Genomic DNA, 16926 nt, shown 5'->3' on the forward strand with positions numbered 1-16926 from the left:
TTCTTTCTCCCCCCACCCTCACTTTCTCCCGTTTCGTCGCTTGTTGCTGCGGTTTGCGGCAGGGTATGAGGATGGCTCCGGATCCTAAACGGAGTAGCTGACGACCAAGGCGAGCAGCGGCTGCTCCGGTTTCTTTCTCGAAAGAGCAGGTTTCCTTGGAGACGGAGCAGGTACGTCGCGGCCAGAATCCCCGCAGCGTTCGCCCAGCGGAGGAAGGGGGGTGCTAAGGTGTGTGAGTGTGTCGTGTCCTGTTGCCATGGTGACCACCCGGGGTTGTGGCAGGCGTTACCATGCCAACCGGTCTGGGAAGCTTTGAAAAGTTGGGGAAAGTCGCGGACTTTTGCTCTTGGTCTCGTATCCCTAGACTGGCCTTGTGGGGGGGGGGCGTTAAAGTGTCCCAAGAAATAAACAAGAAAAACAAATACTGTTGTTGTCGTCGTTTTATTAAATTGGTACGGTCGCTTCTGTAAATGTTCAGCGTTTCTATTGCCTGGCGGTATGTTGGCCCGAAGATTTGGGGCAGGCTGTTGGTCTCCCTCCTGCTGGTCTCCCTCCTGTTTGTGGGAAAGTTGCCCTTGGAGTTTATTGGGATTACTTGAGGTGCATATTGTGGAGCTTTGCCGTTCGTTCTATTACTCTTATTTATGGCCCACTGTTCTGTTTGGAAACTCAGAACAACTTCATTAGAGTTCCAGGGCAGACGTCCATCCAGGCATTAAGAAGGCTGGTCCGTGAAACTAATAGTCCAATCTTGTACAGAATTAGGCACGCCTAAGCCCGTCAAAATTAATGAGTTTAGACACCCCTACATCTGCATAACTTAGGATGTGAACATCTGGTATGTTCCAGGCAGCTGTGATGATGTGGCCCTTATGTTAAACGAAGCATCATGTGATTTCCTGTGATGTCTTTTCATCCATTCTCCTACAAGGAAACACAGAGGTAATGCTCATTGGGAAGACTGATATTCTAGAGCTGAGATCCCCAACATGGTGCCCATGGGCACTATAGCGCCCACCAACATGTTTCCTGGTGCCCACCAAGTATTTTAAGAAAGCAGGTGGGGCTCTTGCCCAGCAAGGCTTCTGATTGGCCATTGGAAATTGTAAGAAAGAAGCTATCTCAACAGCTGGGCCAGCTCAAAAGGGCAATTTGGCCTTGGGAGTTTCATGCCCTAGGGAATCACAGCTGGGATGTTTTAGGTAACAGCTGAAACTAATAAGGATTTTAGGTTGCCAAAGTCCTCCCCATCAGGTGAAAAGGGGAGAGGTTTCACCAAGGGGAAACTTTTCTTTTGTTTGTTTACGGACCGGTTGTAACAGTTGTAATGGACCAGTTGTAAAGGGGATCGGCTCTAATTGTAAGTAGCTAGGACAGCCATTTAGTAGCTCTAAGTTTTTAAAGTTTCTTTTTATGTGCCTGTTATTGTATGAGAGTTTTCTTTTTACTCTTGCAAGTCAATAAACATAATTGATTTATCTAAACAGAAGTGTGGGATGGGTTTGTGAGTGGTTCTCCCGCCAGAAACAAACCCTAAGGTTTAGGTAGCAAAGCCTGGGTGCCAGGAAAGCTACTGGCCTTAAGTAGATTGGTCAAGGCCCCCCTGAAGGAGGCTTGAACCATACAGAGATTTGATTGGCTGTGCAGATTTTTTAAAATGTTGCTTTGGTAGCAGCTGCTACCACAAGACAAGGGTCTTCACTGTGCAATTGAAAGTAAGTTGTGGTAGCCGTTTTGTGGGTGCACTCACCACACTGTGTCAGCATTCCAAAAGTGTGTGCAAAGCCAAAAAAAGTTGGGGACCTCTGTTCTAGGGGGATTGAATCCACCTGTCCTAGATGGAGTAAAGTTGGCCTTTTCCAAGCAGGTTAAGAACTTGGGGGTGCTCATTAACCCTGCCTTGCTGTTTGAAAAACAAGTTGGCATGATGGCCAGGAACACCTTCTATCAACCCCATCCGGTTTGCTAACTCTCTTGTGATCTGGACGCAGCCAATCTGGCCAGGCTGATCTGTAACCTCACAGTTGGATTACTGTATGTGGAGTTGCCTTTGAAGACAACCCGGAAACTATAACTGGTCCCGAGGGGCTGCCTGCTGGGAACATGCTGCCTGTTTTGAATCAGCTACACTGGTTGCCAGTCTGTTTCCAAGTTCAATTCAAGGTGCTGGTAATGACCTTTAAAGCCCTTCACAATCTGGAGGACCATTTTCTTCCATATGTCCCTGTGTGACAACTCCAGTCTTCGGGCAGCCATTTGTTCGCTATTCCACCCCTTGTAGCCCATCTGGCATCAACCAGAGCCTGGGCCTTTTCTCTTGTGGCTCCTGCTCTGTAGAATGGCCACCCTGAAGAGACAAGGGGAAGCCCAGTCTTTGAAGAACTTCAGGAAGTGCTGCAAGGCTTGCTTGTTTGCTAGGGGGTTTGAACAACAGGCATCTTTTAAAGAGGGGGGGACAATTTTTGATCTCAACTTGAAATTGAATGAGGGGGCTCTGTTTTAGTTGCATCCCCTCCTGTTTTAGCATGGTTAAAGATGTGTTACAAAAATGCATTCTCACTTATGATGTACATAAAATTCCAGAGTGTGTTCAACTTTATAATATTAGAATACTGACCAATTTTTAATTTATTTTTTATATTTTTTATTATTTTTCAATAATTGCTATACATCTCATTTGACAATACATCCTATATACCAATCTTTGACTCGATAAAAAAATTAAAGAATTATTAGGTGTTTGTCTTCAGTATTAAATATAATTAATTATAATTGACTTCCCCATCGACTTCCTCCCTCCCTACAAATATCTGGTGTCTCCTTTGTATTAATATTTTTAATCCTTATAAGTCATTATTTTAATGTTATACTTTCCCCTTATTTAATATATTTTGATGAGCAATAATAATATTATATTAATAAGAGAAAAAAGGAAAAAATCATTTAAAAAATAAAAAGAGACAAAACACATTAACATAATTTTCTCCAGTCACTCATCTCTGTCATATAAAATGGATTAGATCTTTAAAAACTTTATATACCCCCAAATTGGTATTCTTCCAACTTTCTTAACCCTTCTTTTTAAACTTTTTCTTTTGTCTGGAGTTTCTGTTGCCAGCTGCATGCTTTCTTGAAGTGGTCTCCTGTCTGTGATAATCTTTACCTATTGCTCCTTGGGCTGTTGATTGGTCTGACAGCTCATTGTTTCTTATCAAAAAGTTTTTTATATCTTCCAATGAATTGACGGCATGTTTAACTTGTTTATAGATGAAGGTAAGTCCTTGTGGTAGCAACCAGCTGTATTTTATTCCCTTGTTTCTCAGTGTCTCATCAAAATCTTTATAGATGGCTCTCTTTTCAATCAGGTGAACTGACCAATTTTTTAAACAGGCTCAGCTAGTTGAGCCTGAGCTACCTGTGAACTGAATAGGGAGGCTAATGCGGTGTTGATGCAAATTTACAAGGAGTGAAGATATGGGTGCCCAAGGCTGCCACCTGCCTAGTTTTAAGCCAGCCTCTTTAATCTCTCTACAAGTCAATGTATACTTTCAAGCGTGCATTTGTTTTAATTAATGCATTTATTATTCAGCTTGAGGGTTGCGTGTGTGACCCCACCCTGAAAAGGTGCTGGCAGTCTCCTTGCGCTATTATTAGCCAGGGAAGGGAAAGAAACTGAATGTTCAGTGAGCCTGTGTGGTGTTGAAGTGCCATAAAGATGATGATGCATGGCTGGAAATTTGTTGGATTTGTCTGATCCACACACAACTGTGCAAATTTGTTATCAGTCTCTATTTTTCTCAGAGGCCTCCACTTCACTTATGAACATGTCCCACTTTTACAACATGGCAGAGGCCCTTTGGCCTGAAGAATGAGCTGTTCCTGCATTCGGTTCAGTAAGATCTGCTTCCTGCTCTCGGTTATCTTTTGTGCAGTCCTCCTCTTGCTGATCCCCAAGTTCCAGGCTAATTGGAGACCTAGAACTTATCCACAGCCACGTCCTCCTTCCTTTTTCAATGCTTCGAACAAGAGTGAGGTCCAGTTGCAGCAGGCAGAGTCAAGCTCAGTGGGTAATTTGAATGATGAGACTAACAATATTGTACCCTTTGTGAAAGAGGAACTGATACAAGAATGGAGCCCTCCAGTCATAGACACTGGGAGATCCAGCCTGAAAGCTAACGGCAAGATGAATGAGAACCCAATTAATCCATGGTACAATGGGGTGAATCATGTGGGATCTGAAGAAGTCTCTGCTAAGGAAAAATTAGAGTTGAAGGATATCTTTATTGCTGTGAAAACAACACGAAAATACCATAAAACAAGGTTGAACTTGCTCTTCCAAACATGGATTTCCCAGGCTCAGGGACAGGTAAGAGCACTTCTCTCTCTCTCTGTGCCTCTACCTAATGCTGCTTCTTAACATTAGTTTTAAGCAGTTCACTAAAATATTTAAAAAAACTAGACCACATCTGAACAGTTGTGCAAATCAATCACATGGGCATAATGTTTCACAACTGAAAGAGTGATTGGTCTACTATTACATTCTAATAAAACAGGTAACATCTCCATTCGATCTATATTTTGGAAGCACTTTTCTCAGGCAGTTAAAATATTAACATTCAACAAAGTTATATTTTTTGTATCAGCTACAGTATCTTTTTAAGGCTCTTACTATCCAACCCTATGTATACGTTAGTTCCACTGTGTTCAATGTGACTTCCGCACAAAGCAGTAGGTATAGGATTGCCATTTCTCCAGAATAAGCAGAAGAGCCCTGCTGGATCATACCAACAGTCCATTTAGTCCTGCATTAAGTTTCCCAGGTTGCCAGACCCAGAACGCTTACATCAATACCCCAGGGGCCAAAGCTTCACCTTGCAGACATGGGGAAAATGGCAGCAGTCTCCATGACTTTATGGATTCAGGCAGACTTTAAAAGATCCATGGCTTTGGTGGCCATGTGGTTCTCAAACCAGATACTGGCACCAGCTGCTGGTAGGCTTTCCTACTGCCCATCAGCTGAACGGTTTTCTCTGATACAAAGCAGACTTATTTTTTGGTGGCATAAGACAGAAACCAAACAAAAATAAAGTAAATCGCTGACCTTTGTCTTTGTGGGTGATTTTCTAGGTTGAGAAGAGATGAGCTTCTGCTATTTTTTATAGTACTACACCACATTTGGCTCTCTCTAGGCTAGTATGGCCAATTTACACAGTATAAAGTCCTTGTATCCCCCACATGGCTGGCAGGGGTCCTAAAGTTCCATTTTCAAAGTTTAGTTCCTAGGGGCACACAGGCCTGATTTGTAGGATTACCAACCTCCAGGTACTAGCTGGAGATCTCCTGCTATTGCAACTGATCTCCAGCCATAGAGATCGGTTCACCTGGAGAAAATGACCACTTCAGCAATTGGACTCTATGGCATTGAAGTCCCTCCCCAAACCCCGCCCTCCTCAGACTCCACCCCAAAAACTTTCCACCAGTGGTGAAGAGGGACCAGGCAACACTACTGATTTGGACAGAGACTGTGGTCACAAAGAGAGGGGGCTTAATTCCCCCCACCCATCATTTTTCCTGACCTGAAAAGGCCCTGGTAAATTGTTATTCGCCCTGATAGGGAAACTTACATATATTGATAGCTACAGATAAGGTTTCCCACTGGGGAAAATAGCAGCTCCCCAGAGCTATTTCAAGTTATGAAAATAACACATGGGGGAAGGTTTACACCACCTGACCCCAAGCATGCAGTCGTAGTCTGAAGGATGTTCCCAGGCACTGAACTCTGGGCACAGATCTGATCAACCAGACCCACAAGGGACACAAGGCCTTTATTATATGTGGAATGGGCCTCAGTACCAAATAAGTGAGTCTGTGTATAGGAAAGAGGTCCATCTCTCTATCTCTTAATACTGCAGGAAACCAAGTATATCCTCTTCCATGGTTATTCTAATTGAATGTAATATTGGGTAGGATTCACCTTGCTTTTTCAGTGGTGCAAGAAGGAAGAGGGGCTCTGCTGACTCCCCAAAGGGCCAAGACGAGACTTGTGGGTTGTGTGTGGGATAAGATGCCATATGGGATGGGTCTGTAGCAAGGAGGAAGATTGGGCAAGATTTCCCCCCACCTCTCTCTTGTGCCACTGGCCCGCTAGTGTCACTCAGAAATCTTCCAGAAATTAAATGTTTGTTTTTCTTGTCTCCTGCAGACCTTTATATTTACAGACTGGGAGGATCAGGAACTGCGTCACAGAGCAGGTGAGCTTCTTTCCAAATTTCTGACAGCCATAGCAGGTTTTTACATGATGTCAGCCACCCTGAGCCCAGTTTGCTCTAATAATAATATTAGAGTCCAAAACACAAGGAATTGACTTAGGCTGAATCAGACCAACTATCTACTCTCCCTTCTATTATCTGCCCTGACTACTAAGTCAAAGCCTTGGGCAGGGGCTTTTCCCAGCCCCATTAGATGACAGCCTCTAAGTGGAGTGCTGGAGTTTAAAGTACTTGTTCTGCCACTTGGCATTTCTTTCTTTTAAGAAATACTTTAATATGGACATGCTATACAAATTCTGTATTACTTCTTTAGTTGAAATGGATTACTCTTGTGGTCACTTCCAAATATAAAGACACATGCTGGTCTATGTGAACCTTTGGTTTGATCCAGCAGGGCTGTTCTTAATTTTCTTAGTTGTAACTCTTTCAATCCCAGGAAAGGCGGCATGATATAGCCTGATCTCGTCAGATCTCGGAAGCTAAGCAGGATCAGCCCTGGGTAGTACTTGGACGGGCCACCTCCAAGGAATACCAGGGTTGCTATGCAGAGGAAGGCAATGGCAAACCACCTCTGTTAATCTGTTGTCTTGAAAACCCCTTAAGGGGTTGCCATAAGTTAGCTGCGACTTGACGGCACTGTACACACACACAAATCTTTCAATAGGTTTTATCTGCTTTAACAGCATTTGTTTTGTACTGAGCAGGTTATTTTTTGTAAGGGGTGCCTGGATTGTAAGATGCCGTGTCCCCCTTTCCATGAGAAATGATTTTGCAATGCAACCATTCCAGCTATCTCTGCTTCAAATCCTTACTTATCCCCCATTGAAGATACAATTATATTTTCTCTTCATTTTGGAAAATTACTCCTTTATTAGGCCTTGATACTAATGTTCTTTTTCAGTTTTTCGAAAACTGATGTTAAAAATGGGTTTGTTTTTTTTAATCATAAGGGACTAAGTTAAACTTGGTTACAGATTCCATTAGGGTAGTTTAATTAGTCTGTTGTATCCAGAAAGGAGTTTTATGTCATCATAAAGACTAACAGACATATTAACTTTTGTGGCCTAGAGAACACTTCCTCAGATGTATGGTGAAGCCTGTTGGCAGAATTATATGTACAGCAGAATTTCACATGTCCTCTCACACCAAAGTTGGCTGTAACCCACAAAAGTGTATCCTTCAATCATTCACTAACAGTGCAATCCTAAAGGAAGTTACTCCAGTCTAAGCCCATTTGGTTTAGCCTGGAATAACGCTGTTTAGGATGCACTGTCAGTCTATAAAATGCAACAATCCTCTTTTTTAGTTATGCTTGTGTTACTCTCATTTTCATTTTTCACCACTTCAATGAAACTATGAAGATCTGAATATTTATATTTCCCCTTCTATGTTTGGAGGTGTGATTTGGCATTATAGTGTTCTGGGAATCTATCCTCAAGAAAGGATGGGGTTGAGAGAATGAAAGAATGTATTAATTATTATAATTAATAAATTCCTTGCATTCCTGATGGAAATTGCAGAGACATATGTATAAGTTAGTTCCACTGTGTTCAACATGACTTCCACATAAAGCAGTAGGCATAGGTAGACTTGGCTCCCTTGTCTCCTCTCACACACACACATACACTGCAGCCCAAAATACCCTCTAAAATGTTGCTCCAGGGGACCTCCAGAAACAGCATGAGGAGGAATTGGAGAGTTGCATCAGTAGGGGGAAATTGACCAAAATTGCCCCCCCCCTTCTGTTAGGAGAAAATTACTGCAGAATCCAGGCCATTATCATATTACACCTACATGTTCCCTGTTTCCAGTTTGCATTGCCTAATGCTATAGTTGCTAGGTGTGGATCCTACTTTGTTGGCATCTGGTATCCTTATATTCTCTAATGAATAAATCCAATTTTCTTCACCTGAGTTTCCGCCTATATTTGCTGTTTCTTGCACAAATCATGCAGGCTCCCCACTGAACCCATCTTTCTTTTGTAGGGGATCACATGATCAACACCAACTGCTCAGCTGTTCACACCCGCCAAGCTCTCTGCTGCAAGATGTCTGTGGAATATGATAAATTCCTTGAATCTGGGCAAAAGTAAGTGAGAGTCATATTCCAGCTGGTACTTGTCTTTAAATTGCCTTCTCTGACTCCAGTATGAGCCAGAATTAGCAGGCACTCTCTTAATCCCTGTTGATGAGCATAAAGGGGGAAAAGACCAAATTTGGCTGATAGACCGAATAGCGAAGAGATATTGACTTGTGATTTCATTTTCTTGAGTTGAGAAGAGCTTCTCCAGTTGTCTTCTCTCAGCCCAATAACCACCTATGCCCTTTTTCACTGATTCTGAGTAGTGAAGATCCTTTTTCAAGTTAGCTTAATAAGAGGGAGCTTGTGACTTTGTGTGTGTGCTTTATTTCTACTTTTCCTGCAGATGGTTTTGTCATGTGGATGATGACAACTATGTGAATCTGCAAAATCTCCTGCATCTCCTGTCTGCCTTTTCACACAGCCAAGATGTCTACGTTGGGAGACCAAGTCTAGATCACCCCATTGAAGCAGCAGATCATGTCCGCAATGATGGATCAGTGAGCATGTTCTTTGCTTGGGTCATAGCTTTCTTAAAATTTGAATAGATTCTTCCATTGTCCCTATATCCTGCTAATCGTAGTGTATGGAGTTCCTTCTTCCTTTTTTGGAATTTGGGGGCAGGTTTCCCTGCCTCACACCAGCAGAGAACTAGGAAATACTTCAAACATCAGGCTCAAAATGGATTTCTGCAACTACTTCTACTCCAAATTAGTTGCATCCTTTTCCAGGCATCATCATTTCATCCACCACTGCCAGAGATGGCAGTTGACAGGGGTGCTGTGTTAATTATGACTCAGCTGGAAACAGACACGTCCTGATTTTAAGTCATCACTGCTGTGTCTTTGTAGTGTAAATGTGACCTATTCATAAATGATGCCAGGAGTATTGTTCCCTTCAGGAGCAAGGAACAGAGTTACTACCCACCCCCCCATATGTTTCTCATAGTCAAGCCAGCAGAGATATCTGTTAATGGCACAACTGCCCAAAGAAATCTCTGACAGCTCCCATTGCAGTTCTGGGCTAGGAAAGCACACAATAGAGGTGGCTTTAGAAATTAATTCCCTTCCTCACCATGCAGATTCTGTCCTTCAGATCTACTTGGGTGCTGCACTGCATCCTATTTCTGCTACAGGATATGGGAATAAGCAGAAGTTTTGTCTGATGCAAACCTTCAGGCAAACAGTTGCCAGGAGCACGGGCCAAGGCTAGTCTTCTCTTTCTTCTGATTCATGTGGCATCGTGTGCTTTCAAGAACTATTTATGTGTGGTGGGTTTTTTTTTTACAGATGCCCATCTTGATTAGAAAATGTGTACACTTTGTAACTTACGCACAGTTTGTAGATGCATAGCATGGCAGCAGTCTTAGGAAATTATTTTTAATAAGCTGACAAAAGGGGGAAAGGATTAAGTTCTGGAATATGGAACAGAGAACAAGCTAGTTTGGGTAACAGATCATTTTATGAAACCAGTTATTTTTACTTTGTTTTTAATCCTCTGTTGTTCTGTGAGTCTGCAGGCAAAAGTGACTTCACTGACTATTCCATCCTGCAATAATGTGGATTGGTATGGCTGCAGTCCCATGCCCGCTTACATGAGAGGAAGTCCTGTTGAACTTGATGGGCATTATTTCTAAGCAAATATGCATAGCTGCAAGTTGTATTAAGAGTCTGGAACAGAGACCAGCAACCATTGTATAATTGGATTTGAATGACAGTTGTTTTAATGACCTTGTGTATCTTGAAGATCAGATCATCCTCTGAGGACACCTAATAAAAGTTCACTATAAACAGCTCAGTTGCTCCTTTTGTTGGATTTTGATGCAAATTTGGACCATGTGGGCAAATCTGATAGGAGTGTTGAGTTACAGAAGCTAAGCATTCCAAGCCTTATATTATTGGGATAGGATGTGACATGTCCTCCTGAGTTAAAACTGTCCACTCCGTTTTTCTAACAGCTCTTTATTTATCTTGCTAGACCACTGTGAAGTTCTGGTTTGCCACAGGTGGAGCAGGGTTCTGTATCAGCAGAGGTCTTGCCCTCAAGATGAGCCCCTGGGCTAGGTATGTACAGCTTAGAAAACGCTCTCCTGTCCCAAGAACCTAGGGAGATTTTACTCTCCAATTCCTGTCTTGTACCAGCTTGGGGAGCTTCATCAGCACTGCTGAGAGGATTCGCCTCCCTGATGACTGCACCATTGGCTACATCATTGAGGGTTTGTTGGAAGTGAAGCTGCAGCACAGCCCCTTGTTCCACTCACATCTGGAAAACCTGCAGCGCCTACATGGTGAAGCGGTGCTCAAACAGGTATGGGCAAACTTTGTCTGATCTGAATGGGTCAGCCAAAGGTCTCTTCTCCATAGATTTCCATAAAAAAGGCATGATGGTTAAGTTAGACATGGTTGTGGTCAGCCTGATGGGTTCAAATTAAAAGGTCTATTGAAAGTGTTGGGATGACCTAAAAATCGACTTGGGGCCTCTTAAAGGCTGGACTTCTGATATGACTACAAAGCCCTAAATGCAGCTCTTGAGTGGAGATAAGAAATTATGGAGAAATTTCCTGCATCAGAAATCTAGGTAAATTAATGGGTTTGCACTAACTAATCTGTGACAAATGTCATTATCTGTACAGTGTGTGGTAAGAGCAGCCCCTTAAAAATGAGGGGCTGGAACTCTGTTGGCCTGTTTTGTTGTGGTGGTATTCAATTTGTTACCATACAATATGGGCACACATGTTTCCTTGAGAACTTCTGATTTGGGCCTGAGCTGCATTTACATTCTCCTGAGTGGCTTGGGACATGCTTGCCATTTAATTTACAGAGAAACTTCCCAGTGGGCCAGTGTCCTGAGGGACTCTGGCGGCCAGGAGCAAGCTGGGCCAAGTGGTCCCCGTGGGGCTTGCAGTGCTGTGACTCAGGCCATGGCAACAATGCCAGTGGGTGGCGCTTTGCCCAGGCCGAATCCATGTGACCCCTCCAGTGCTGCATGTTCTTCAGAGGCCCCTTGGCTGAGCTTGCTCCATGGCTGCTCTAATGTCTAAGCCTATTCCTGTGAGAGGTCAGCAAAATGCCTCAACTGCAGTATTACATTACTTATTTCTTTTCACGTGGCAGCTGCTACTCATCGTGGAAAGACCGCAAGGCATCTGCCCCCCCCCCCCCCCGCAAAACTGATGTCCTGTATTGGTTGCTATGCTCCAGCAAGTGCAGTCTCTGAGCTTCTCTCTGTGTGTGCTTTGTCCAGGTTACCTTGAGCTATGGGGGTCCTGAGAACAAGCATAATGTTGTGAGTGTGGGAGAAATGTTCAGTGTACAGCAAGACCCAACTCGGTGAGTACATAATTTCTTTCTAAATGAAATCTCTTGCCCTGCTTGTTTGCCTACTGATGATAAATCAAAAAAAATGGGCAAGAAATGGCATTTCTCTGTCAGATATACTAGCAGATTATAACCAGTGTACTTTCACTGGTAGAATGGTAATTCTTTCAAGCCGTGGTATTTTGAATCCTGTGTCGTCTTATCTTTCTCTTTGCAGATTCAAATCTGTGCACTGTCTTCTCTATCCCAACACCGCATGGTGCCCCACCGTAACAGCGAAGGGACGCCTGACCTAACCGTCAACATTTGTCTCCTGTCAGCCCTTTCTTTGAATGAGCAACCAAGGCTGTCTTTGCAGGAGAGAACAAACATGAGGTCAAAGCAAGTCCTTGGGCTGTTTGGAAGATCTGGTCTTCCAGGGTGTAATAACCCATATTCAACAGCCTCTTCTCCCAGTCTCACGGATGTCTTGTTTGTTAAAGCTGAATCTCTTCTGTGCTGCATTTGTACAACCTCAGGAATGCAACAGTCTGGTACTGTAGCAATATGGTTGAGGGCTAACAGTCATAGATATGTGCAAAGTACAAAACTTCATTTTGAGACTGCAGGTATAAAAACAAAGAGTTCCTGTTTGGGGCAGAAACATAATTACAAAGGTTTTGCCTGTTTGTTTATTTCTGTTTTAACCACATCTATTTTAACCTCATCTAAATCACTGTAGGATCACCTTGGAAGTGCTAGATATGGTTTCCCTCTAAGCAAATAAAAGATTAGCAAATGCAGAAGGCATTCTCCCAGAAACATCTTGCTCTTGTGTTCTAAGCGAAGGCAGGAACCTCTTGTCTTTATGGTTCTTTAAAAAGTGGGCTTACATGCAAATTAAGAATGCAATCCTAGGAATGCTTTCTTGGAAACAAGCCCCGTTGATTCTGAGGAGAACTGCTTAAGGATGCCACTGTATACATCACTCTTGGCTTGTTGTCTGTTTGACAAACTATGCCATATACGAGTCTTCTGCTGTAACCTCTTCACCCAGAGCATTTTTGCCTTGAACATTCTGTGTGCTAACCACTATTTCAAGACTGTCAAAATCCATGTTATGTTGGCTGGACCACCATACAATCCTTGTTGTTTTTTTTTGTTTGTTTTTTTTTGTATTGCAGCTGGACTCGTTTGATATATGCCACAATCGATATGCTGGATGTATGACAAGATAATGTTGTTTGACTTTTGTTCTGGGGGAGGGGGGGAAATAAGATAGCATTTGAGGGATTTTTGTCTCTTCCATGATTGGTGAGATCCACTCCATAAAAGACATTTCTGAGTGCTGAACCTGAGAGTGATCATACAGAAGTAGTGTTACTTCTCCTTGCCAGTATTATGGCAGCACTAACACAAAAGCCAAAGGGGGGCTGTACTCTGGAACAAGGTGAAAGAATGCAGTGCATAGTCCGGAGGTGAAATACATAGTTGCTGAACAGGCCTTTCATAGAACCTTCCTTGGCTTTCTACGCATAAACATTGAAGTCAAGAGGGGCATAGTCTGAATCTATAAATAATGTTTGAAGACATAACATCTAATCCACCAAATTTAAGATGTTTCTGCAGAAGAAGTGAGTGTATCAGTCTGCTAACAAAAAATATTCCAAGCTTCTAAAACTCTTCTCTGCAGTTAATCATACATGCGTATATATGATATATTTGTATGAGATATGCCAGCTGTCAGGGTAAATGTGCTGAAAATCTGTTTTCAAAAAGTGCTAAGTATGCAAAGCTGGTAGAGGTAAGCTTCTGGAAGAGTATTTACTTTGACCATTCTCCTTTCTGAAGAAGCAACACACACACACAAACTTCTGGACAAAGGAGAAGGAATTAAACTTCTTAGAATAATTGCCTTAAATGTTTGTTTTGTTTGCAGCTTTTGTGCCTTATGCACATAATGCACCTCTGGGGAGCATGAGTGCCAGATGTGGCCACATGTTGCAGGCTCCAAGGGAATGGTTATGATTATGTTTGCTCGCCTGCTGATGTTTGACAGTACAACTCCTTTTGGTCCCTGTGGTGGCATTAGCATGTAGCACAATCTGCATGTCAGGCGCTGCTGCCACAGCTGATGCATCTCTTCCGTTGTCACAACTGGCACTTAAGAGACAAAACTTAGAACAGGATATTTGCTGTGGGCCTTTTATAATACATGTGGGTATGAAAGTGGATTTTGATATCAAATTTAAACCTCCACAATTGCAGAGAAATGTATGTTAGTGTGCATCTGTTCAAAACATGTAAAGGTGGCAGGATGTGGCTTGGGGGTGCAGGAGGGCTTCTGCTGTGCAGTGTTCTCTGTATTGTACTATGTTTTCTGCCTTTTCCATTATGTGTCTTCCTTTTCCACTACTATTTCATCTGAAGTCCAAAAATGGAAGTTCTATAAATTCTCAAATTTGGCATATTTGCATGATTAATTCTGAATGCAGAATCTGGTTTCCTTGGCACATATTTCTGTATTGTAGGCTGTGCCATATACCTGCATTTTGTTAGTGCAGAGCACTGACCTAAAGCAAGTGATTTTGGACTGCTGAATTATGTTCATTTGTATCTGATGAGACTGTTGCAGCCTTAGCTGCCCTAATGGAATACAGGAGTATTCCCCATGAAAGTTACCCATCCTCCTTTCTGCAAATAAATATTTTGAAGAAGTACATAATTTTTCTTATTATATTTGAGAAAGCCAGCTGTATATACCCAACACTGCAGTAGTATTTTATGAGTCTAGCAATAATATCAGGGTATAATTTCTTAAATACAAGCTTTTTAAAAAACATAATGGCCTTTAAAGCCCTAGCAGAATACAATAAAGAACTGAGCCTTTAACAGATTGTGATGTTTGATTGGTATCAGTAGAAGACTGAGAATGATTTTATGGCACAGAAAAAATAAACTGATATGTCCTACAGTCAGTAATGGATGATTGACAGCTTTTCCTATGCGATAAGGGCACTGAAACTATTACATTGTTCGCATACCCCAATTTGTCAACAAAGCAACCTTCAGTCTGTTCCTGCATCTATTTTTATGTTAACTAAATTGCCTCTTATCTGTTTATAGTTTATATCTTAACAACTATCTCAGTTCTCCCCTAGAGAATGTTAATTAAGCTTTTCTAGAAGGGAGTCTGTTTTGCCTACTCTCCTCATCCGCTGACCTGACCTAGTGCTTTCAAACGCCTGACTAAGGTACAAGAGTCCCAATTAATTTGGGCCTTTGCTAATAACCTTCCCAAATTCCTTATTAAAAGCTGTTCACTAGAATATATCCTAAATGTTGATAATCAAATATATTGTATTTCAAATAACACTCTTTAATATATATGAAAATTAACTTTCTAGTGCTTAATCTTTAATGGGAGATGTGTCATTTGGAAACAAACAACAGCTTTTAGCCGTGAGTCATCCACCCTGACAACGTGTTAATAGCATTGTCATGTCACAGAGGAAATTTGTTTCCAAATTTTCTCAGAAAGATCATTAAACTCTTAGGATCCACTCAAGCATTTTGCATTAAGTACCTTGTTACCATGGATCCTCAAAGCATTCACTAAGTAAATTGAACCAATATTTAGTTTACCAGTGTCAAGTTTGAACACTACTAGGGGCATTGTTGTACATACTATGTTAGAACATACATAAACTGCAAGCTTCTGCTACTTCCAGTTATTGTCTGAAGCTTAGCTGAAGCACATCTTTTTTCCCCCTATTCAGAAGTAGAAAGAGAAGAACCTAAACATACAGTGGAGGTCTTGGATAAATCTCAGCTTTAATTGGGAATTATAATATTCTGTCTCACAACACTGGTGTGAGAGCAAGTAAGGATTGTAAACATTTTCTGCACTAAAATTGTTCTACACATGATAGAAACATAACAGAACAAGTCTGCTCGTTATTGGGGGTGGTGCAGTGTCCATAGATGAATTGTTAGGATCAGAGAGATCTGTGGTGCATTCTGCTGAACCATGGTATGTTCAGGTGAGATTTCTCTCCCCCACCCCCAAGTAACGCTGTCACTGTATGTACCATGTGTGCACTGGGAGACATGTTGCTGGCTTCTCAGCTATAGTGCCTTTCCAGATCTCAAGCTACACACAGCTGTGATATTTTACCAATTCCCACTCCCCCAAGAGCAGTATTCTTTCTCTCTTTTTTAAAGGTGCCAGTGCTGATACATGAGGTTATGCCGATTTCCACCAATTTTCCCCCTCAGGACTTGGGAGAGCTCCCAAAAAAGGTGCTGGTAGTACTGGTGAGTACAGTCACAGAAACAGCCCCACCTAACAGTCAACTGGACACATTACAGTATGATCCTGTGGTCTGCTATGCAAGTTAAAAAAAAAAAACAGATAGCATTTGATGTAAGGACCAGAGCAATCTCATGAGTTATGTACGTGGCATCCTATTCATGAACAGAACCAGTGACCCATACAGTCTTTCTGTACCAATGCATGAGTATTAACTCCAGGCCCAAGCCTTGCAGGAAACCTAATGCCAACCTGGGAATAGAATGGCACCTACTGTGGACTGTTGGAAGTACTGGTGCAGCAGCAGTCCTTGACAGACACCCATGGGATTGGGCTGTAGAATATTAATTCCTATCTTTCTCCCAGTAACATCTTCTAGTAAAAAAAAAAAAGGTAAAGGTCCCCTGTGCAAGCACCGGGTCATTCTTGACCCATGGGGTGATGTCACATCCCAACATTTTCTAGGCAGACTTTGTTTGCAGGGTGGTTTGCCAGTACCTTCCCCAGTCATCTTCCCTTTACCCCCAGCAAGCTGGGTACTCATTTAACCGACCTCAGAAGGATGGAAGGCTAAGTCAACCTTGAGCAGGCTACCTGAAACCGACTTCCGTCGGGATCGAACTCAGGTCACGAGCAGAACTTTGGACTGCAGTACTGCAGCTTACCGCTCTGTGCCACGAGGCTCCTTCTAGTAACTCCCGCCCCTGCTAAATCCCTATTTAAATTGTCATGCTGACTCTGGCCATCCAGCATGGGAATTCTTATGGTTTAATTGCATTCTGTGTTTTGACAGTGATCTGTCTAGATGCATGGCACTTGACAGTTAACAGGTAGGGCATGATGGCAATGTTCATGCCTTGTTAGTCCCCAGTATCCGGTAATGATTTGAAAGATCTAAACCTTGACAGGAGTTGAGGCAAAGGGCGTGAGGAATGGACTTTTATTTCTAGTAGGGCATTAAATAACGGAA

The 16926-nt window shown here is 42.4% G+C and overlaps 1 protein-coding gene across 1 annotated transcript; it reads left to right on the top strand.

Annotated features, from left to right (window-relative positions):
* The first annotated feature begins 150 nt into the window (after window positions 1-150).
* On the top strand, window positions 151-11681 carry RFNG (RFNG O-fucosylpeptide 3-beta-N-acetylglucosaminyltransferase). The gene is made up of 8 exons (XM_056856433.1): window positions 151-170; window positions 3802-4366; window positions 6203-6251; window positions 8255-8357; window positions 8695-8848; window positions 10326-10411; window positions 10490-10655; window positions 11592-11681. Exons 2-8 carry the CDS (start codon window positions 3869-3871, stop codon window positions 11679-11681), a joined length of 1146 nt encoding a protein of 381 aa, XP_056712411.1. The 5' UTR covers window positions 151-170; window positions 3802-3868.
* The last annotated feature ends 5245 nt before the right edge of the window (window positions 11682-16926 follow it).

Source organism: Euleptes europaea, chromosome 1 (genome assembly GCF_029931775.1).
Source record: "Euleptes europaea isolate rEulEur1 chromosome 1, rEulEur1.hap1, whole genome shotgun sequence".
Taxonomy (NCBI): Eukaryota; Metazoa; Chordata; class Lepidosauria; order Squamata; family Sphaerodactylidae; genus Euleptes; species Euleptes europaea.